The sequence below is a fragment of the Pelodiscus sinensis genome, chromosome 4, assembly GCF_049634645.1.
Source record: "Pelodiscus sinensis isolate JC-2024 chromosome 4, ASM4963464v1, whole genome shotgun sequence".
Lineage (NCBI taxonomy): Eukaryota > Metazoa > Chordata > Testudines > Trionychidae > Pelodiscus > Pelodiscus sinensis.
This window is the reverse complement of record NC_134714.1, coordinates 114,093,018-114,116,306: the sequence shown is the minus strand read 5'-3', so window position 1 is coordinate 114,116,306 and position 23,289 is coordinate 114,093,018. Positions and strand designations below refer to the sequence as shown.

General features: G+C 42.9%; 1 protein-coding gene and 1 long non-coding RNA gene across 5 annotated transcripts in view; one reads left to right on the top strand and one right to left on the bottom strand.

Annotated features, from left to right (window-relative positions):
• LOC142829236 (uncharacterized) overlaps positions 1–23,289 on the top strand; it is a 50,470-nt gene that overhangs the window by 15,683 nt on the left and 11,498 nt on the right. Inside the window, exons 2-3 of the long non-coding RNA XR_012903667.1 lie at positions 9,273–9,318; positions 15,179–15,276. This is a non-coding gene — a long non-coding RNA (uncharacterized LOC142829236). The remainder of the gene's footprint in view (positions 1–9,272; positions 9,319–15,178; positions 15,277–23,289) is intronic.
• The window catches only part of PTPRJ (protein tyrosine phosphatase receptor type J), a 148,637-nt gene continuing 136,907 nt past the window's right edge, over positions 11,560–23,289 (bottom strand). For all 4 annotated transcript variants that reach the window (XM_075928127.1, XM_075928125.1, XM_075928128.1 and 1 more), the window contains 4 exons: positions 19,647–19,766; positions 18,782–18,942; positions 17,839–17,974; positions 11,560–15,088 (listed from right to left, as the gene is read on the bottom strand). In XM_075928127.1, the coding sequence (XP_075784242.1) occupies positions 14,930–15,088; positions 17,839–17,974; positions 18,782–18,942; positions 19,647–19,766 (576 nt within the window). In that variant the 3' untranslated portion in view covers positions 11,560–14,929. The remainder of the gene's footprint in view (positions 15,089–17,838; positions 17,975–18,781; positions 18,943–19,646; positions 19,767–23,289) is intronic.

The window sequence follows — 23,289 nt, the reverse complement described above, 5'->3', positions numbered from 1 at the left end:
CCTGCTTCCTGGCGGCCAGTTCCACCCCCAAACACACCTCCTCCCAGCCCTCCCGGCAGCCACGTTGAGGCCCAGTATTTTTTTCCCGTGGCTCGGTAGCAGGCCATGACCCATAGTTTGGGAAACGCTGATGTAGCTGATAGCTACTCTGCTGATAAAGAAAAATAAGGGGATGTTGTTGCGACGACTGTATAATTTGATTCAGCAGTTTTCTTTTCTTACTTTCAAGTCCATTATGAATTCTTGGTAGGCCCCTAAACTTTTTGTAGGTCCTTAACTTGTTTGTTGGCCCTAGGCACTGTGCCTCTGTGCCTAATGGATAATCTGACCCTGCCCATTAGCCTGTCTCCTCCAGTCTCCTGGCTCTGTCTTGGCTTCAGCCCCATCTAAACTGGAGCTCTCCAGGGAAGATGCCAGGGCCAGCAAAGGCTGGGGCCATACACTACCCTCTGTGGTCCCAGGGACAGGACTGGGGCCTTACCTCCTGCAGCCCGAGGTTCACCCACCACCCATACTTATACCTTCTATCTCCACAAGGATACGTGATGTTAATAATGATGACCCCGAGGCACTGCAAGATCCTGAAGTGCCTTCTGAATCAAAGAAAGTTTCAATTATGTCCAGCATAGTTTTAGTGGCAAATATATTTTTAGTGACCTGAGTGTAGTGTCCGTGAAGTGTCCACAGTGATCTGTAACATCCTAATATAACCTAGAGCATACAAAACTTAACTGGATACACCTCAGTGCTTCAAGACACAAACTGCAATGGGATTGGTGAGTACATCTACCCTATTTTATACTTTATTATGTTGTATTCTAATTCTTTGAAAATTGATCTTGCATCAGTAAGGTATGACACACAGTTAACCAGAATATTCGATTAACTAGCCCCCTGCATTCTGTCAATATGCCAGATAACAGAGCTTTTACTATAGCACCTATTCAATTATCAAAATAGTTGGGAGTCTGTTTATGCCTTAATACTGATGGAATCGAAAGCCAATTTTGCTGTGTGTGTAAAATGAGATGAAGCGAGCAGTGCAAGAGACCAGTGGAATGATTTCTGCCTGCAATCCACACAAAGCAATTTGTAGAGGCACAAGAAAATATATGAATAAATCTATATAGCAGTGCCTTGGAGTAGCCAGTATATAAAAAAGATCTGTACTCTACTCATGCATTAAACATGTAAAACCTGAGGCAGGAATGGAATGTGTCTGTCATGACCGGTGATATAGTGACCTATCCAGCTAAACCCTCTTAGATCACTGAATACCACACTGTATATATTGTTTCTTAAAACTGCTGACAAAATAAGTGTTTTGAAAAAATCGATCATGTAACTCCCAGAAGATCTTAAAGCAACTGCAAAACAGAAAGGCAAATTATCCAGCAATACAGTTATTGGTCAGCTGCCATTAACCAATTTAAAATGGTTCTAAAATTGAGAGCTTGTTGAGTTTTTTAAATTTTATTTGTAAAGAGGTTAGAGAAATGACTTGATCATATTTTTTTCAACATAATAGTAGTTTTCAATTTCTTCTTTCTCAAGCTGTTGTCTCTCCTGGGCTGGGGCTACCAGCAAGAGGCAGGAAGAAGGCTGATTGTAATCCAACCAGTCATGTCAAGTAATAGCCAAGGGAGAGGATTATGTGACAAGGAGGGCTTTTTCTCATAGGGGGAGCTCATTAGGAAAGAGATTCCAATTTCCTTAGGAAGAAAAAGGATATTTGACAGTCCGTATCTTGTGTAAAAGGAGGAAGTTTGATTTGGGGAGGAAGGATGGGATCATCCTTGGTTGGGCATTGGGAAATCTAGTTTCAAATTCCCATCTATGCCATAGACTTCCTGTGTGGCCCTTGAGTAACTCTGGCTATGTCTTTGCAGCAGTGTAAACTCAGACTCAAGCTTGAGTCCAAATAGTCCTTCCAGGTACGCACAAATCTCTCAGACACAGACTTCGAATCCTAGGAAGCTGCAGAGGAAAAGGGTCTGAGCCCATGTCATGATATGGCTCAGAGTTCACACCCTATTTCTTTGACTTGTCATGGGAATCTGCTAAAACTAGTTCACAATTCATGGTCCAAGTTTCTTTATGTAATCTCCTTTTTCCTCCCCGGATTACTCGGGAGCAGGTCACACTCACATCTGTGCCAGGGCGCCTGATGGTCTTGACATAAAAGGAGATCCTGAGTACCCCAATGGTGATGTTGTTTGGTTGGGGAAAATCCTATCCACGCCCTTGCTGTAGTCCCTTGCTCATAAAGAATGCACAATGGCGGTGCCTCCACCTGGCTGGCCTTGTACACACTTACTGGTGTGCCTTGAGAGCCTCCAAGAATAAACTCATTCCAGCAATAATCTGGATCTAATTCCAGAACAACAACTACAAATCATATACATCTAATAGATTACATTAAAATAAACAATCTTTACTTAACACAAATAAACAGGGTTTAACAGATTAACAATGAATAACATTAACAAAGTGCACAACAATAACATATCTAGATTTGCACGCCCTTACTCCCAATACTGATCCCATCTCAGAGTGGGCACACCCCTGAACTCAGAGTCCCAGACTCTTGCTTGCGTGGGTGCGCTTGAAGAACTGCAACTGTAATGGAGATTCTCTGTAGGCAGTATGTATGTGGGTCCAAGCTAGGCAACAGCTCTATCCCAGGCAGCACTTTTCCAAAAATGCCCAATTACTTACAATCTCATGCTGTGCCTATCAGAAGCAGCCTGCTAGATCCCAGTTCCAAAGGCATCTTGTCCCAGTCTGTAGCTGCAGTCCAACAGCCCCTGGACTGGATCAAACTCCTCCACAGCAGCCTGGCTCCCTTTCTGTTCCAAAATCCAAGGGCAGAGCCCCAGAGTGCTCGGCCTCTCTTCTCATACACATGGAGAGACCCCGATCTCCCACACAAGAGTCACTTCCTTCCTGTTTTTCCCAAGGGCTCGTGGGACTTGTAGTCTGTGAGGCTAGATTGCAGCACACAGGGTCTTCCCAGAAAATAAGCAGAGGCACCTTTAGTAAGGGGACTACATTTACCAGAAAGGCACAGATTTTTGTTATGGCCATTCCTGTAGACATTACATCGCCATGACTTTATGTATCTGGCTCGGTAATCACTCAATGATCAACACAGCCATCTGGAAACAGCGAACGCTGCGTGTAGCTGTGGGAAAATGCAAGCCTTTTGAAAAACTAGTCCATGTCAGTTCAAGTTTGTATCAAAGCCACTACATCACCCCACCTCACCTCACCCCACGCCCAGCCCAAGTAATTCTGAAATTTTTGTAAACCAAAAACAGCTTCGATTTTTAAAAAATGTACCCTTGTCTCTGCGCTACTTTAATTGCAATTAGCCAGGCTGTGTCCAGGGGGATTCTGCGAACTGAAACATCCCTTCACCGTACATTGCAGCTCCATGTTGAAATATCACATTTTAATTCCTTGAAATGACAGAAAGATGGATTCTGTGGTCCTCCATAGAGCTATTTGCGACAATCACCATCTGTGTCGTCTCCTATTGCAGGCCCCTCGACCTCTGCTGACTGCTATAGCTCCACAGCTTGCCCCTAGTGCAGCACAAATCTGGCCCAATGTACTGTCATGGTCTGTTCCAGGAGGAAGCATTTCTGTGATGAACTGCTAGTAGAAAGTCTTGAGAGGGCCATCAAGTTGGTCCAATACCAGAAAGAGAAGGGCTTAAGACCAGAGAGAAGGCATGCCAAGAGGCAGGAGGAAAGCTCTAGGCTCAGCAAGGAGCTTAAGGAGTGGGCTTCAACCCAGGAGAAGACATTTACTACTCAGTTCCTGGAACAGGAACAGTGGCTAAGGGAGACCAGAGCTCAGCAGAGAGCATAGACAGACATCTATCAGGAATGGTCTAGACCAGTGGTGGCCAACCCGTTACAGACAAAGAGCCAAAATAGTGGTGGATACTGTGCAAAAAGCCAAGGGAAAGAAGTTGTTGAGCAGAAACAACAACAAAAAAACCCACTACCCCTTTAAGAGCCACATGTGGCCCAAGCAGGCTTCTGTCGGCCGCACCATCAGATCTCACTGCCACAAGCAGCACCCTGACCAGGCAAGAAAAAAAGGTCAGAGCAAGGGAACACAGAACAGCCGTGGGTGCGGGAGCCAAGCCATGGGTGTGGGAGGTGCAATTTTTCCTTTGAAGTGCCACATGTGGCTTGCAAACTGCAGGTTGGCCACCCCTGGTCTAGATGGTGCTTGGTCCTGCCGTGAGGGCAGGGGACTGGACTCAATGACCTCCCAAGGGCCCTTCCAGGTCTACTGTCCTATGATTCTATGATTGTTTGAGTAGCTGATATCAATTGTGACGGTAAGATTATCAGCTCTTGCTGCTTTTCCCTCACCGCGGCAGGATTCCTCTGTGATGTGTCCTCAACCCAGAAACAGCTTGGAAAACTCCATATCTGGGTAACCTGTGCAATCTGGCTGCCTGAGCATCTGAGCAGGGAAATTAAAGCCCATGTAGCCCTCCATCTTGACCTCCTTAACTGTGGATACCTCCACCCTTCTTTCCCTGTGCCACCTGCCCAGAAAATGAGGAAAGGAAAAGAGGAGTGGGAGAGGGTGTTTGAGGGCATGTAGAGGTAGGGGAGTTCGGTCACGTTGGAATTTTTCTTTTTCTGTTGTTTTTTTTTTTTTGTTTCTAGAGCTGTTCCTTTTGTAGCTGCAGTTTGTGTGTGGTAGCAATGGGTGAATATTACCCTTTTAAAATACATTTATAAATATTGCCTTTCAAGTCATCAAGAAAGTGTATTGCTATCACTGAATCTCATCATACAATCATAATCTGAACTAACAAAGCTAAAACACATGCTCAGGAGCAATTAGGAATTAGTAACAAACACTATTCCGTGGTTCAGGGCAGTACAGCAATATACATTTCACTGGCTTCCTCATATGAATCCATACTGTGAATCATCTCCCCCCAGCCCTGCCATTCCATAAGCTGGCATGGTCATTTGCACCTACATTGCATGGCAATCAAGCCCCCACCCCCTCCGCACACTGAACTCTCTGCAAATCATTTAGCCCCATCCTTCCCCTGAGCAAATTCACAAAGATGCTCTTCTCCACCTTCCATTGGGCCATAATGTGGGAGCACAAATCACCCCGACTTCCATCTCTGGCTCCGGAGACAGGTACTTTATCTACCGTGCCACTGGAGAAGCCCCCCCCCCCCCCCCCAACCTCCCTACATTCTGGGCCCCCCTTATCTGTCCTATGTCCCAAGGTTGCCATGTCCATGTCCACCATGATAGGTGCCCCAGAGTCCTAGTTTCAAGCCTGAACTAGGAAACCTTTAAATGTACAGGTAGTAATGCTCTGGGTTCTCTAACACAGGTCAGCTGATTAGGCTCCCACTACCCTGGGCTTGCATCTCAGTGTAGACATTTCCTCTGTGCCTCAGCCGCTCATATGTTATGTTGTTTGGTCTGGCTTGCCTATTTTGGGTGGAAGCTCTTCAGGGCAGAGACTTGCACTCTCTACCTGCTATTACAATTAAAGGTCTATGCTGCATTCAGGGAGTGTGGCTGCCGCTCCTATAGACATGGTTGAGCTAGCTTTAATCTAGTAAGCTGGAGGACCACAGCAGTGTGCATTTTCAGCCTGTGCTGGGCCTGAGCAGGCAAAATGGGTCAAACTAACTCATGAAATAGCTCCATCTATTTTAATCATTTTCTTAAAATCTCAAGAAGTTTACTCAAATTTTATTCACATACAAAAAATATGGAGCCAGGTAGGTATTGCATATCAAAACGTATAAAAACATCTGTTCTCTAAAATGGCTTCTTTACTGTTGTTTAGCAACTGAGGTACGAACGAACACTTGTCATCTTTATTGACACGGCAATCGTATTCAGGAGAGCCATAAACCCATGATGACCAGGAACAGCTGTGGAGCATGTTGATAAGGATGAGAAATACATTCAGGGGGGCTTTTTCAAACAAGGACACCTCATTCATAGATTCCAAGGCTTGTTGAGACTTGTATTCATCCAAGGCTGGCCTCCTGTGTAGCACTGGCCATTATACTCTGCCCCCGTCCGCAACTAATTGCTAGAACATCTGCTAGAAAACAGCCAATATTGATTTAAAAAGCATCACCGATCAAGACTCCACCACGGCTCTTGGTATATTTTTCCAATGGTGAATTTCCCTCACTGTTAAAAACGTATACCTTATTTCCAGTCTGAATTTGTCTAGTGTCACCTTCCAGTCACTGGATCATTTTACACTCAAGAGACTGAAATATTTGTTACCATGTTGATGCTTATATACCACAATCAAATCACCCTTTAATCTGCTCTTTATTAAGCTAAACAGATTGAGCTCTTTGAATCTATGACTATAAAAACAAGTTTTCTATTCCTTTAAAATCATTCTCACAACTCTCCTCTAAATCCTCTCCAATTCATCAAATAGCCTTCTTGAACTCTACACACCACACCTGGACACAGTTTTTCAGCAGTAGTCACACCAGTGCAAATACAGAGGTAAAATTACCTCTCTACTCCTACTTGAGGTTCTCATTTGTGCATCCCAGGATTTCATTAGCACTTTTGGGGTATGTCTACACTACAACACTATTTAGAAATAACTAGTGCTATTCCAAAATAACTTAGTCCACATCTACATCGCAGGCAGTTATTTCGAAAGTGTCAAAATACTGTCAAGCTGGAGGACTTCTTACTCTGAGTCCTGTAACCCTCATTGTACAAGGAGTAAGGGAAGTCAGAGGAAGAGTACGCTAGTTTGAAATAAGTGCTGTGTAGATGCTCCAAATTTCAAAATAAGCTATGCAATTGATGTAGCTTTGCGTAGCTTATTTTGAGTTAAGCCCTGCTGTGTGGGCACAACCTATGTGACAGCATTATATTTGAAATTCATGTTCAGTCGTTTAACCTTCATGACCAGCAATGCTTTTTTTGTTTTAAAAAAAAAAAAAGGTGCCAGTACTCCAGGGGAAAAGTTGTTGAGCAAAAAAAAGACTCAGACCAGCCGACTGTTGAAACTTTGCAGAGGTGCCATTCTTTCCAGGTAAGCTCTGATTGGAGGTACCAAGAAGTACTGTCACAAAGAAAAAAGTATTGATGACCAGGACCTCAAATCTTTTTCAGTCAATTGCATACCTAGGAACTTAACTGGAGCTGTGAGTGTTCCAAAACGAAGGCATTAATTTTGGATGCCTAAATACTGATTTAGGTTGCCTAACTTTAGGCTTCTGAGTTTGAAAATTTTAGTCCAACTAATACCTCATATCCCCATATTCCTGGCTTTTGCTCTGCAGGAATTTTCACAATGATGAGCAATAGAATTTCTGTTTCTAGGTCACGTGCCACGCCAGGCGCTCCACATGGCTCTGAGGGCTGGGGGTGGCAGGTGTATTACGGTCTGGGAGGTGCTGAGGGCTGGCTGCTCCTACCCCCACCCCTTCTGCCTGAGGCCCTGCCCCTTCTGAGGGAATGGAGCTAAATCCCCCCTCCCTTTACCCTGAGGGCTGTGGTGGCTGTTGGTCCCATTGATCACACCCAACACTTTCAAAAACTGAGGAAGTTGAGATCTGGATTCCCACTTTGAGCCTGGCTTGTACTGTACCTATACCAGGGGTGGATGCTGCTCCCCCACCTCCAAGCCAATCAGGGCCTGAGGGCGGGGGAGCATGTGAAGCCTCCTCTCATCCTGCCAGGAGTGCGTAGCGCTTTTAAGTGCCACACACTGCTCGCAGGGCAGAGGCAGAGCGGAGGAGGCTTCACGTGCTCCCCCGCCCCCAGGCTCTATTAGGGGCAGGGGAGTGCAGGAAGTCTCCTCCCTTGCCAGGAGCACGGGCACTTAGGGAGAATGTGGTGGGGCGGGGCAAAGGCACTCCCTCACCCCCAGAGCAATCACTGTCTGGGGATGGGGAACCCAGGAGTATCCTGGTCCTGCCCCTTCCTGTGGGGCCCGGGTCTACTTCAAAAATGTCCTTAGTGGCCCCTGGCAAAATATGGTTCCCTACTCTGGCAGGGAGTGAAATGACGGAGTTCAACAACCCATCAAAGTTTGCGTCTGAGGCCCAGACTGTACCAGAAGGCAATTGACAAATTGGACACACACACACACACACACACTCTCTCTCTCTCTCTCTCTCTCTCTCAGTCCATGAGTCAAATAGGTGCTTCTAGGCTTTGTTGAATCAACTAATTTGGGGGAGAGAGGAGGCATAAATGTATTCATAGATTTGAAGGGTTAAACCTCACACTGACAGGGGAGTTCCTTAGGGTGTGGCACAAAGGGAAGTCGCTAAAAGGGAAGAATGCAGGTCGAGTAACAAAAATATCCTGAAAGAGAGATCTCTGGAAAGAATAATGGTGTCATACACCACCTGAAGGCTGAAACAGAGTTTAGCAGGTTATTTTTCCTCCAAGAGAGAACGTAAATAATGACTTAACCAACCAACCAAACAATGGAGGTACTAATTGTTCTCATCCACCTTTTGTAACTACCTGGACAATCTATTCCCAATGAACAATAGGTTCCCAAACTGGGGAGCGCACCCGCCCTGGGGGGGTGTGAAGAAATTCCGGGGGGGGGGAGCCAAGTGACCTAGCCCCCACCTCCCCTCATCAATTCCCCCCCCCCCTCCGAAGAAAGTGCCCAGTCCGTCTGGTAAAAAAATTCAGAAAATACCATGTGAAATGTCCGGTATTTTCTGTTTTTCCTGGCTTGCGTGTCCAGCTCGGGCTGGCTGGGGTGGGAGGAGGATGGAGAGTCCTGGGCAAACATCAAAATGGCTGCTCTTAAAAGGGCAATAACTGTTCTGCTCGTAAAAGGGAAACCTTTTTTTTTTTTCCGTCAACAATTTTTCCCCTGGAGTAACAGCACCTTTTTTTACACTGGTCCCGGGAATTAAAGGGGCCATGACTGTTTTTCGGCCCCAGTCATTTTTTTTTGCCTAAGAAGTTTTGCTGTTATTTTGGGAGGGTGGGGGAGGGAGCATGAGGGTTTCTCAAAAATCAAAAAGGGGGCATGATGCCGAAAAGTTTGGGAACCACTCATCTATTTACTGTTTTTCTTCTTTTTTTCCTTCTCCTTTCCATTCTCTTATTTATTCTTGGATTTGGACTTTTAATACTCCAGTCATCTGAAGAAGTGGGTTGTGCCCGCAAAAGCTCATGATACCATCTACATGCTTTGTTGGTCTTTAAGGTGCTACTAGACTATTTGTTGTTTTTTTGTTTTTCTAGTTACAGACCAACTTGGCTACCCCTCTGAAGCTTTTGAATTCTTCAGGTAGGCATTGGTCTCCGTTGCTGCTCATTTTAGACCCATCTTTACCATTGTGTATTGCAAAGCTGCCCGTCAGAAGGATTAGTGCAGCCCTGTCCTCCAGACCACAGAGGCTCCCAGCCAGCATAAAATAGGAGGATTTATTGAACATTGAACCCAGTATATGCCACAGAGGCAGATCCAAGTTCCATGCGGGAACTACAAATCTCAGGGGCCCCTGTACCGCGAGGTCTGGGCACCTTTGTTGACATCACAGAGCCTCCGGAGCCATGGCCAATGGTCAGGTGGGGGTTGGGCTGAGCGGGAGCCTTCACATCCTACGCTGAAGCACAACTCCAGCAGTCTTAGATTCATCAGTTACTATGACTATAGGAACAGGCTTTCTGATACCCCCTTCGGATTCGTGTTCACATAGGGCTTATGTTGTAATTAAGTACAATCTGCTTTCATTATGTTTCTAGAGGAAATAACAACAGATTGACTAAGCTGCAAATTGACTTTAGCTTTCCTTGTCACCTACCACAATTTGGAGACAGACAGTGGTTAAAAATGGCTAAAAGAGATGTTATTTTTGCAGCCATGAGGAATCCTCACTGGCTTTGTAAATAAATGCTCCAAGTTCTTTGAAAACATCCATGAAGTTTTGAGTTATGTTATACATTTTTTTTTTTGAAACATACATTTGTGAGTTAAGAAAATACAAACATCCTGCTTAAAAGTTTCCTGGTAGCAGATTGCCTCCTGCAATCTCAGGCTACATCTAGACTACACTGATCTATTGGAAAAAGGTACGCAAATTGCACTTTGCAATTTGTGTACTTTTTCCAATCGTTTTTTCGAAAGAGGCTTTTCTGAAATTTGGTCCATTTACACTGGGCCAAATTTCGGAAGAGCCCTTCTTCCTCATGGGAGGAAGAGCAAATAAAAGTGGAAGAGCAGAAGCGTTCCCTGGACACAGTGCAATTTTTCTGGGATACCTTGGTATCCCGGAAAAAACCCATAGTCTAGATGTAGCCACTGTCACATTTTATGCATTCTACAAGGGAAGACTTGTCATGGTTTCTTCTCTAATATTATTCTCATACACAGTGATTGTGCAATTGCCACAAGAGCTCAAATGAAACTTACTGTGTGATCTCACATCATTCATCCCGCCATACCACCCAAAACGTTCATGTATTGAAATGATGTAATTCTGAGCCATCACAAGATTTTGTACTGATGAGTCTCGGTAGGACTTTTGCATTTATTGAGTGCCAATGTCACACCAGCGTGTGGGTATGTGACCTTGCTTGTTTATAATTAATATGATTGAAGGAGAAGGAAACTGGGCATTTTAGAAGAAATTGATCAGGCACAGGAGTTTTATCTGTAATTATTTAGCTCCAGAATCAACCAACCACAACAATCAGGAATTACTTCATAGTTAATTCTGTAACCCTTCCCAGGCATTTCTGTTGAAAGCAGAATATTCATTGCAGAGGATAAGGCAAAAGTGAGGAACCTAAGGCCCAGGGGCTGAATGAGGCCCCTGACTTGCTTGGATCCAGCACCTGAGGCTCAGGGTTCCCCCTCCATAGCATTGGGGAGCCAACGCTGGCACTCCAGCCCCTGTCCACCACCCCACAGGGGTAGAAGCACACAAAATCTACTATCCATGGGCCTCCTTAGGCTCTGCTATGTGAGGAGAATGTGGGGAGTGTCTTTCTCCTTCTCAGTTGGGGACCATGTCCGTGAGGAATTTTTTTTAATCTTCCTACATGTGTGTGGCACCCCATCTGATTTTTCACTTGTGTGCGGTGCCCCAACTGATTCCCTACCCCTGATGAGGTCTATCCCCACCATATCCCCTTCAATTATTCTACCAGTAGATGTTTAAATCCTCAAGATGCTTAGGCCCTGAACCAAAACCCATTCATTTCAATGGGAATTTTTCCATTCCCTTCAGTGGATTTTGTATCAGACCCTCACTCCTTTAACACCTAGGGCCCGAGTTAGAACACAATAGCTTCTCTCAGATGTTAACATTAAGCCCCAGTCTTGCACAGTGACATACAGAGCTGTATCCCATCACAGATGCCCTCTGATTGCAAAGTGGATCTGACCCCACCCATCACTTTGCAGGATTGTGGCTTAAGTTAGTCTATTGATTTCAAGTTTGTTCAGAGCCAAATCGGTGACATGGAAAATCTGTGTGAAGTTAAAAAGGAAAAAATAGATAAGAAACAAAATGGAAACAGCCACTTGATGTTAATGCTTTTTAATTATTTTCATATCTTTAAAAACACGTTATTAAAAATTAAGACAATGTGTTGCCAGTTTCTGTACAGCTATATGAAAACATTGAAATTTGTACATCAAAATATCAGCGACAAGCAACCCTTATTTGACACACATGAACATTTCCCTTTTTAAAAGGGTCCCAAATAGAAAAAAACAACCACCCAACCCCAGTCAGAAAACCTACTATTGTAACACAGTAGAGGTCTGAGGCTGGGAAAGCAGATTACTTTAAGCAAGCACCACCAACAATAAGTACTGAATGAACAGAAGAGCAACAAGACAGTATAAATAGAAAATTTTAGTCCTGAATCAAAAGAAACTTATACACAGAACATCCATTTGTATAGGAGAAACATACACTAGAATCCTATTCAAGTCGTCTTGGTTGGAGGGTCTCTAAGATAAAACATTACCTCTAAGACCCATTCCTTCCAGTGGGAGTTCCTATGTGGCCTGTCCTAGTTAGTCACAGGTGAACTGCACCCAACTTCATGGATACATCACTTTAAATGTTAATCTACTTTTTCTATCCACTAAAAACTGTATTGCCTGAGCCAGCATGCCTTGCTCGGGGAAGAATCTTCTTGGTCTCTATGAGAAATACATTTGACTGGGAATAGTGATTGTTTTAGTCAGATAGGATTGGCCCAGTAATCTCATCTATTGTGTTTTACCCACATTTAATCCTTAACTAGAGAGATCTGCTGATTTAGCAGATATACATTTTGGGATCCGGGAATCCATAAAAGAGTTTGAATGGATACAAGTTTTTATTTACTACTTAGAAATCTCTTGACAACTATTGTTTTCATGCCAGAAAGGAATAGTACCTAGGATCCCAAGTTTAATCACCTGTTACCGCAACAATGTATTGTAGGTGTTTACACTGAAATAGACAGTCACAGTTATAGCTAATTTTCTGAGGTTCTGCTGCTTTCGAAGGCAGATACAGCTGCTCTATAATGCACGTGTAAAATGTTCTTTGCTATACAAAATAGGCACTTTTAAAACCAAGAGCAGTATACTTGGCCTCGAGGACCATCTTGGCTGTCCCAGGAATAATGATTACTAATCAGCCAGGCACTCTCATGGCATCCTAAGACTGCACCACCATAGAGAATAGTAGTAGTATGACTGCACCACCACCATGACCCCCAATAATGTAAAGGGGCAGGCCCTTCTCTTTAGTGAAGCCTTAAAGATTTTTTTGGTCTGTGCTGCCAAGGTAAGTGAAGCTGCTGCATTTGTATTTGGTTGAGAACTAACCGCAGCTTAGAATAAATGTCACTACTGCAACTTCCATTTGAGAAGCCGACTGATGGAATGGTTTAACTTATTTTAAGAATGATGGAGATGGAGGAGGAAATGGAAATGGAGGAGGAAGAAAAGGGAGAGAAGAAGGAGAAAAAGGAGGAGGAGGAGAAGAAAACAAACACAACAAATGGCTGTTATGAGTCATGGACAAATGATATTGTGGATTTCCAATTTTCCTTAAATGACACACTTCAGTTTCCCATCAGGTTTTAACAATTACCATTGCCAATACTTAAGTTCACAGATGTGAGACTATAGAACCCAGGATGCCTGGGATATTTTAGCCAACAGTGGATTCTACAGGGCAGCCAGCTTCCCACTGTAGTGCCAGAGTAATTTCCAAAATCTGCTGTAGTTTTTGTCACTGTATTCACATGAATTGGCTTTCAAATGCTCCAGAATCCCAGGGACTCTGACTATTAAATCTTCATAAGACTTGGAACTACTTTAATAGCTATATATGGATGTTCCTGAACTTCATATTTTGCAATGCAACCAGTGCACTGATCCAAAAAAGAAAAAGAAAAAAAAGTACCCCTTAAAATTAACAAATAAGTCCTTCATTGATAATGCCTTCATAAGTTTAGCATTAAAACCAGCAAAACAAATCCAAATCTTTGACATGTAATATGAATATCTAGATTTTTAAAGGATCAGTAAAAATAGCAGCAGCATATCGGAAACAATTATAAAACAGTTAAATTATATTTTGAGATGCACCAAAATAAAACACACATCTCAGTTTTAACAGGCTAAAACATAGATTCTAATAATTGATATATACAGTAGATATTTGTGCATTTGCTTTTGCTAAAGACAATAAAGCCAGTGAACCTGTTTGGGAGCACATTGAACATGTAAATTTTCAGTCTGAAATTTTCACAGATTTATATATTTAAGAAAAAAAATAATTAAAAATGAGACAACCTGAGTAATGCTCTTTTTAAAGTGAGCAATCATTATTCAATAAATCACATATTGCACCTTTACGTAAATCCTTAAAAATGCTCTAAAATAGAAGTATCAGCCAGAAATGAGAGGCGTTCCCCTCTCTCTCTCTCTCTCTCTCTCTCTCACACACACACACACACACACAGAATGACACACAACCCTGACCCTCCCTCTTTTTTCTACATGGAGGCACTGTGATGTAAGGCCTCTGGAGGTTGTGGTGGAATACAAAAAGGGGAAGCAATGTTACTACAATTAAAACTTTGATACTAATCTTACTTAAAATCTATACTCTAATTAGCAGTTTCAGTACAAAAATATAGGGCTCTTGATTATTTTTGTCTACAGAGTAATAACCAGAAAAGGCACAATTTCCACATATCAGCATCCATTTGTACAAGACATTTGTACTCCTTCTTATAAATCGAAAGAAACAGTAAGGACAAATCACAATGAAGCATATATCCGTCAAGTAAGTAGCTAGGCACAGTAGATAAAATATGTTCCTGACTATTATAAAATATATTCCACAGCTCACAAGCCAGGTATCTGTATAAGAAATCAGACAAAATTACAATTTAAAAAGAGCCTGTATAATTAACTATTTTTAATATTTAAAATCTACCTCACTGTTTCCACTTCAAATGTTGTTTCACCTATGAGTACTGTGAAGTTCCCAAGATAAAGCAATTCCCTGTTACTTACAGCTTCTTTTTATACTAACTCACATCTCCAAATAGAATTTTTACATGAGCATCTTCAAATTAGATATACAAGACCAGTGTTCCCTGTAAGCTGTACACCTAGGGAGCCACCCTGAAGAGATGCAATGCTGCCCAGCTGATTAGCAGAGAGCCTACAGCTGGCAGCATATGTTTCTATACATCTGCACATGCCTCAGTGCACATAAAATGTATTCCACACATATGTGGAAAAAATTAGAGGGAGTATTGTACAAGACTGAAAAAAAAGACACTGTACACAAACACATAAAATTAACAGTGCATTTTGTTTTCCTATGTGCAGGACAGTAATGGCCTTCTAGAGACATTTCTTCTCTCTCTTGTTATGTGTGGTAGCCATTTGCCTTCTCAAAGTTTGGTGCTGGTGTAATATTTTCATAGATTGCCATTGCTGTTGTGTTTTGGTAGATAAGGTCTGATTTTTTGTCACTTTGGGATTTAATAATGTCCAAAACACACTGGTTTAGGAAGATATACTGGTCCTAGTGAAAAAAAGAAAAAATAATGAAAGACATTATAGAGTGTAGCAATTACATCATTGTGAAGGTTATAATGTTCGTGGTGCTTTTCAGACACTGGCCAGATGCACTGCAGTATCAATATTCCTGCTGATGATGTAAAAGTAATAGAAGACCGTTGCCCCGACAATCCATAGATCGCTGTGATACAGGTAACATTTTCGATATGGTTAGAAGCAGAAATATACTCATAAGAGGATTTTATTTTCCCTAAATTTAGGCCTCAGTCTGCAACTGACTTTGTATGGAAGGGTTCAGGACACCTGTAGTGAGCTCTAGTGACTTCAATGTTGTCCACACGTTCAGAATCAGCAGCAGCTATAGGCTACGTCTACACTGCAGGCTTTTTGTGCAAGAACTGTTTTGCGCAAGAGCGTGTCCACACTACCATGTGCGTTTGCACAAGAGATGTGCTTTTGTGCAAGAGCGTCCATGGCAGTATGGACACTCTATTGTGCAAGAAAGCTCTGATGGCCATTTTAGCCATAGAGGTTTCTTGCGCAAGAAACCCCTGTTGCCCGTCCATGCTGCCTTCTTGCGCAAGAGCTCTTGCCCAAGAGGGCTTATTCCTTGTGGGGCAAGGAACAACTCTTGCGCAAGAAGCCCTCTGTTCTGACGCCGTACTATAAATTTACTTGTGCAAGAACATGTGCAGTGTAGATGCTCAGCAAGCTTTTGTGCAAGAACACTTGTTCTTGCGCAAAAAGCCTGCAGTGTAGACGTAGCCATAGCATGTGCCTCATAATCCAGGAAAGAGGTGTTCAGATCCTTTGAAAGATTTTAGAAAAAAGGACCACTGATACAGGGCATCTTCAAGGTGGTGGAGTATTTCTTTCATGGATTTTGGCTATGCCAAGGTTCTTATGGCTTTTCACAGAGCCCAAGGTGTCGGTTAAACCAACTGCGGCTACTGGTAGAAGCCAACGCATACAGAAAATTATTTCAGACTCATATTTCCATCTGAATGGTCATATGGGTTGTACCACTCTATACCGGGACTCTGGTCTGGCAACATCCATGGTTCCGCTGGAGGACACATGTTCCTCGACCAGAGACACCTGCTGGCTGGGAGTCCAGCTGAGAAGGGCTGGCGTCCGGGAGCTCTGCTGGGCCAGTGGCAGCAGGGCAGTGGCTGGAAAGGGAGGTTGGAATGGGTACGGGGGTACCAGGGGAGAGCCTGGAGGCTGGCAGAAGAGGGGTTGGCAATGACCTCCCCTGCTCCAGCAAACTCCCAGGGGTTCGAGACCAGTGAGGTCTGAGGGTTTCGGATAAGGAGGTTCAACCTGTACCACTATTTTTGCAAGTAATACTTACAAATTAGTATGGTTATTTGGGGCATTTGACAATATTTCGTATGTCATTCAATTAATTAGTCAATTGAAGATGGATGCCCATGGGGGGGGGGGAGGTTGCTGCTCATTATGGCAGCAGCACAGCTGAACATGAACATGAAGAGGCAGGAGTAGGCAGAAAAACAAAGGGAAGATGACAGGAGTGGTAGACCCAAGACCCTTCTAGCTATCAAGGACAGACGAACAACTCCCCCTTGTGAAAGAGAAGACGTACTTTATCATTTTAAGTAATCTGACAGAACACCCTTTAGCCAGTTTGAAAGAAATCAAGTTGACAGTGGCTTTTTACTATTTGCTCCTTTAAAAATTGACCCCATCAAGTCGAATCTATTCAAAGTTAAAAAAAAAAGTCCCTGTCATGATGTGAGTGCAGAGGGGGAGCAAGGAGCTGAGGGAGGTCCATGTACCAGTGGAGAAAAGCGTTTTATTGGCAATAGAGCCAAGTGACACAAGTAGTCAGCATTGAAATTAGGCCCTCCAGATTAACTCTTTAAGTGCCTGCCAGTAGAGTTTCAGGTACCAAAGCTGTGCCAGAGTTGCCCTGCCATTTTCTGTGGTTTTTTACATTTCTGTTTTCCTGGGTATTTTAAATGTTTTACGCCCCTTTGTTGATATGTGAAAGACCTACACAAACCACATGGAATAGTCAGCCTGGAGAAACAGTGAAACTGACTATCCAATGTTTTCAGACCCACAAAATAAACAAACTGATTCATAAATGGGAATTCTGTAATTCTGACAGAGATGCTCCACACCAAGAGCTGTGGCAGTGACTACCTGGAAGCATAAATATTTCCCCCGAGCCTAAGGAGCAGAGTCTGTGATTTCTCCAGCTTTCACTTCAGACCTATGGAAGAGAAGGGGGAGTCTGTGCAGAACTCCCTGTCCGCACAGGGATGGATCTGGATCTCAATGGGTAATGGTCAACTGTGGAAAATTTTAAAGGAAAAACACAGGCCCAACGGTAGAGCTCCAAAATGGTGCTGCCAGCTGGAATAATTTCCCCCTCAGCCTCAAGCTCTCTCGGCTCACCACAAGGGGATCACTTTGCTCCCAGCTCCCCACCTCTTTGTGGCAGCTTAATGAGTTTTACTATGGTCCATGGGCATAGCTGCTTTCACTGGGAAGATACAGGGCAGGATGAGTGGAAATCTGATTTGGGGATGACTGTGAGGAGCTCCGTGTCCCTTCACTGGGCACTCCTCTGTTTGCTGACAAAAGCAGACCATTTTGAAATGTTGGGTGTGACTAGGAGAAAGCCTCTGAAATGGAACGTATTTGAGTTGCGTAGTTACGTTGCCCTTCGTGAGATATTATGCAGTTATCTTCAGGTATGTTAAATGGAAGAAAAATGTGCCTTACCTCTGTTTGCACCATTAAAGGTCGATGCATTCGAAGGTCATATACTACTCCATACACATCAATCATGTGCTCCAGCTCCATCTGCTGGATCAGGCGGTCAATTGCAATGAAAGTACCAGTCCTGCCAACACCAGCACTGCAGTAACATGACTATGTTAGACAGAAGCTTGACAGGCTTGCATCTACTATTTTCTCACAATTACACACAACCCAGGGTCTAATGCAAAGCCACTGAAGTTATTAGGAAGATGTTTCACTGACTTCAGGAGCCACTGGGATCAAGGCCCTCACAGTCTGTTGGAGTTCTTATTACCACTGCCAGTAGGGGTGTAGGATTTCTTCTAAGCTCAAAAAACCCATTAACATTAGGGAAAATTGTTCTCCTTGGCCTCTGAGGATAGGACAAGAAGCAAGGGAAGTTTAGGTTGGACATTTGGAAAAACTTCCTAACTGTCAGGATGGTTAAACACAGGAATAAATTGCCTAGGGAGGTTGTGGAATCTCCATCACTTGAGATATTTAAGAGCAGGTTAGATAAACATCTGTCAGGAATGGGAAGATAATACATAGTCCTGCCATGAGTGCAGAGGACCAGACTAGATGACATCTTCCAGTCCTTTGAGTCTATGATTATATATAAAGTGTTCTTCTAAGGCAATTTTTATGCTAAACTTTCCTGTCTATGAGAGACCCCCCCCCCCAAAAGGGTTACAGCAACAAAACCCCTTTTTGAACGGTTTACTGGAATGTATTGCATTTTGGCATCCATTTTGTTTTATTGCATTTCTCGGGTATATAGTAAAAGGCCCTTTCATATAGCTTGCTAGGATGGACAATACTTTTACTTCAATAGTAAAGGTGCTGAGTTTTTTCAACTGCTTTAAATGAAACACTTCAGTAATTAACTTGCTCTGAAAAGGAAGCTACTGTGGAATTACCGTACCTGCAGTGCACCAGAGTGGGAGACTCGGGGGGATATCGCATCATGTTTTCCTTTACTAGATGTCTAAAGTTGATAAGAAGGTCTGTTGTCTCTGGAACACCATGGTCAGGCCAGGAAGTGAAATGGAACTGGCGAACAGTGTGGCTTTCAGTTGCATTATTCTAAAAGAACATACATTGGAGATGAGAAATTAGGTCTCAGAAGAACATTGCAAACTAATTATGGTAGGAAAATATTGCAGCTAGTTCGGCATTATTATAGTTGCTTCCTGTGAACTGTGCACTGCTTTGCTTAGATAAACAATTGAGAAAACCCTTTGCTTAGGAAACCCTTTGCTTAGATAAACAATTGAAATTCTTCTTTTTTGCCTTTGCCATTATACTGTGGTCTCTTTTGTGTATGAGTGAGGCCTGCTCATGTCAACTTGGGCTGCAGGATCACAGCATGGGCTCTGCATCACAGCTGCTGGTGATGCCATAATGTGACTGGATCTTGTCGACAAATTTTCATGCAGAGAACACATAAATCACAAACAAAGTCCCCATACTGATTCATTAGCAGGCCCATCAAAAGATTATATAATAGAGCACTGACAGGTCAAATTATGGGCCCAATCCATAGATATACATATAGTCCGTGACCATATGTACACATGAAGTCTATTGCTGATACACCTTACACAGCAAGGAGACTAGTGCCAAATTAAAACAAGCCGGACTATATTTTTCCTTTAGCTAAGTTCTACTTCTGTTGTGTAGTCTGGAGGAAGGATTGCTTTCCCCATACTGATCTGGCATTTCTCTGCACAGAGATGCAGTAAATATACTTCCACATTAGAGTGTTACACATACAATGAATTACTCACAATTTCCATGGTGAAGTCTCTTATTGTCCACTCTGGAAGGACAAACTCTGAGATCAATGTTACAGTAATGTCACCGTAATACTTGGACCCTTTGACTGGCCAATATTCCTCACATTTTGTCTAAAAAGCAAGTGATAAAGTTAGCCATACCGCACAGCAGCAATGCAGAAAGCTTTTATGGAGTGCAAAGAAAAAGCAAAGTCAGGGAGGGGAAAGTAGTGTGAGGATAAACTGTATATTTCCCCTTTTTATTCCTAAATTGCATTCCATCTTGGACTTGAGGACATTCAATAGATAGATGTAAATGATAATAATCATGATTAGCGTTTTGGAAATTAATAAGAAAACAAGCTACAGTACAAGCTTTGTTATCCAACATTCATGAGGAATGGGGGTTGCTGGTTAATCAAATATGCCATTTAACTGCGTTTTACACTGATGGTTCATGAATTTTTCACCATTGCTATAGTTGCAGGATGCGTTAGATAAAATCCAATAATGGTATTATATGCAGAAGCATGACACAAACCAATTTTACTGCCACAAGTTTACAACCTTGACTTTCAAAAGTGCAATAAAATGTTGAAAAATAATGCCAAATGGCTATCAGAATTTTTCCAGTTCATTGAAGGAGGAATTGTATTGCCATCTGTGACAGATGCCGGTTAACCGAGTTTTCTGGATATTAAAGTGCTGGATGACACAGCTTATACTGTAATACAATTTACTCACTTATATAAGATTCTAGATGACAACAGGCTTAAAGGAATACAAAATGCAATTCTGTTCCTGATTTTCATTGCTTCCGTATGTTTTAATGTCCTGAAGTATGCAATATTTCTTTGGTATGAGCACAGTGGGTTGCATTTATCACTCATGTAACTTTATTGCCCTATCCAAACAACCCTCTCTGGGCCTGCCAGCAGCACTAGATACCCCCTTATGATCTTCAATGCTTGCAGCTGAGCTATGATTGCCTCCCATACAAATATATTGGGAATTAACGGTGTTGGAGTGAAAGCTTCCTCCATCTTTCCATCCTGGAGCACCCTATGCCAAAGGAATTATAATGTAGCCACATGTGCGTCATAGGTTATATATCAGCCATCTGAGTCCAAGGTTCAGAGCAACCACAGCTCCCAATGAAGTCAACAAGAGTCATGGATGCTCAGTCTCTCTTAATATCTGGTCAACAAAGGTTTATTCAGTGCCTGCCCTGTTACTATTAGTGAGATTTTTATATGTACAGCTCCTGTCCATTGATAGGAAATGCTGCTTCAAAAAATTCTGTCTCTAACATGAAACAAAGTTGTCTCATTTCTTATATTTATACTTGGTCCCCAACTCTGGTTACCTCATCTAGGAGCATGGACCCAGCCTGGTCTCTGGGTATCTCAGAACTTCAGTATTTGTGTTTTTAAAAAGTTAAATGCAAAATGCTATTTCCCCCCACCTCCTCTTCTCCTCAAATAAAAATAAAAAGTCAGAATTCCCATTCTTTGGGAAATTTAGAGCTTTCATTTCAATGCAGAAATTTTTTTTTTTAAATTATTTGGAGATTTCATGATTTCCCATAGAACAGGAATTTCCAGGTTCCAATCAACTGAAAATTCCTCATACTATGAAAATTTTATGATTTGTGTTTTAAAATGGAAATGAATCAACAACAGCATGAAGCTCCCTGGGTTCAAACATACTTTTAAAAATCAACTTAAACAATATGAGAAACGGGTAGTCAAGAACTGGAACAAGTTACCTACAGAGGTCACAGAATCTCCATCACTGAACAGGTTAGACAAACACCTGTCAAGCATGGTCTAGATTAGGGATGTTAAATATCCATTAATTGAATAGTCAAGTAACCTCATGAATTTGAATCGATTACTCGACTAATCTATAGTCCCTGGGGGTGGGGCCAGCAGCCAGTGCACTACAGCCTTAAACCTGAGGAGCCCTCTGCCACTCTGTGCTGCGGCCTCTGATACAGAGGCAGCAGTGCAGGGTGCCAGGCAGGAGCTGGTCTGCGAAGGGAGCCAGTTTAAAAACCAGCTCCCCTTGCAGACAGGCTGCCTGTTGCCCTGTGCTGCTGCCTCTCATAAAGAAGCCGCAGTGCAGGGAGGCAGCAGCCCCTGCCTAGGGGACGTCTGAGCTCCCAGACCTGGCATGAGTCAGAACTGAGCGTGGCTGCCCGCCCAGGCTGCTCCTAATACACTTCAACTGTAGAGCTACAGAGGAGGTAGGTCCCAGACCCAGCAGGAGCCAGGACTGAGATGCGCTACCAGCTGGCCCAGCTCCTAATACACTTTAAATGCAGAGCTGCAGCAGAGTAGGTCCTAGACCTGTCGCAAGCCATGAGTGAGCCGGTCGGCTGGCCAGCCTGCTAAAAAATTTACCGGCCAGGGGAAGAAGGGTAATGCGTATCGTCTATAACATTAACCTATAAGCTTTTGCTTATCGATTAATCGACTACACTATCACATCCCTAGTCTAGATAATATGTAGTCCAGCCTTGAGTGCAGGGGACTGCAGTAGATGACCCACTGAGGTCCCTTCCAGTCTTCCAGTCTTATGATTCTGTGACCTTCTGTATATGCAGCAAAAAATGACTTTTTGAAAGGGTTTCTGCAGATGTTTGAAGAAAATCTCCTGAAACAGTGAAGGGAGCATTTTTGCAAAGTTCTTGTCAGACTGATTGTTTATACTGCTGGGATTATGTTGTTAATGAATGGCAGGATGCCTGTAACCTTTCTAGATATATTTTATTACAATAAGTACATTATATTCCTAGTGATTCAAAATCAGGGGTTTTTTTTGTTTAGCATGTGTATCTCATAGGATTTTTAGTCCACTTCAGCTGTGTGATACTGAGATTAGCTAGATAGTCAAAAGAACCTTTTTTTCAAAAGGTTTAGTTTTTTCAAAAGGTTTAGCTCCTGCTTTCACTGCAGTCACTGAGGCTATGTCTAGACTGCAGGCTTCTTTCGGAAGAAGCTTTTTTGGGAAGAAAAAACTTCTTCCGAAAGACAGCGTCCACACTGCCAAGCGCATCGAAAAAGCAATCTGCTTTTTTGACAGATAGCGTCCACACTGAATGGACGCTATTTTGCATGTAAGCTGTGATTACTATGGATGGAATCACCACCAGGGCACCTGTGCTTTTTCCTCTTTCCTCTTCTTGTGAAAGAACTCCCTCTTCCCGGTCCACACATGCCTTTTTGCGAAAGAGCTCTTTTGCAAAAAGGCTTCTTTCTCGTAGAATAAGGATCACCAATGCCGGAAAATCCCCTCTGTTCTTTTGATTTCCTTGCGGAAGAACGCGATTGCAGTGTGGATGTTCCTCAAGTTACAAAACTCTGTAGTGTAGACATAGCCTGAGAGTTTTGTCACTGACTTCAGTGGAAGCATATCAGGCCCAAATGGAAAGTTAATGCATTTAAACATGTACAGTGAAAGAGGGACAAAAAGTTGACACAAAAAATACAAATTAAGCAAAGTTAAGGTTGCTCGAGTAGCTTTAGCTCTGGCATTTTCTGTTTGAGCATTAGCCAAACAACCAGAACATGCTCAAGAAGCGCATACAATGGCTTTCACTTTTGCGGTTTAAGACATTATCATGGGTGAAATCAATTAGAGGACTTGGATG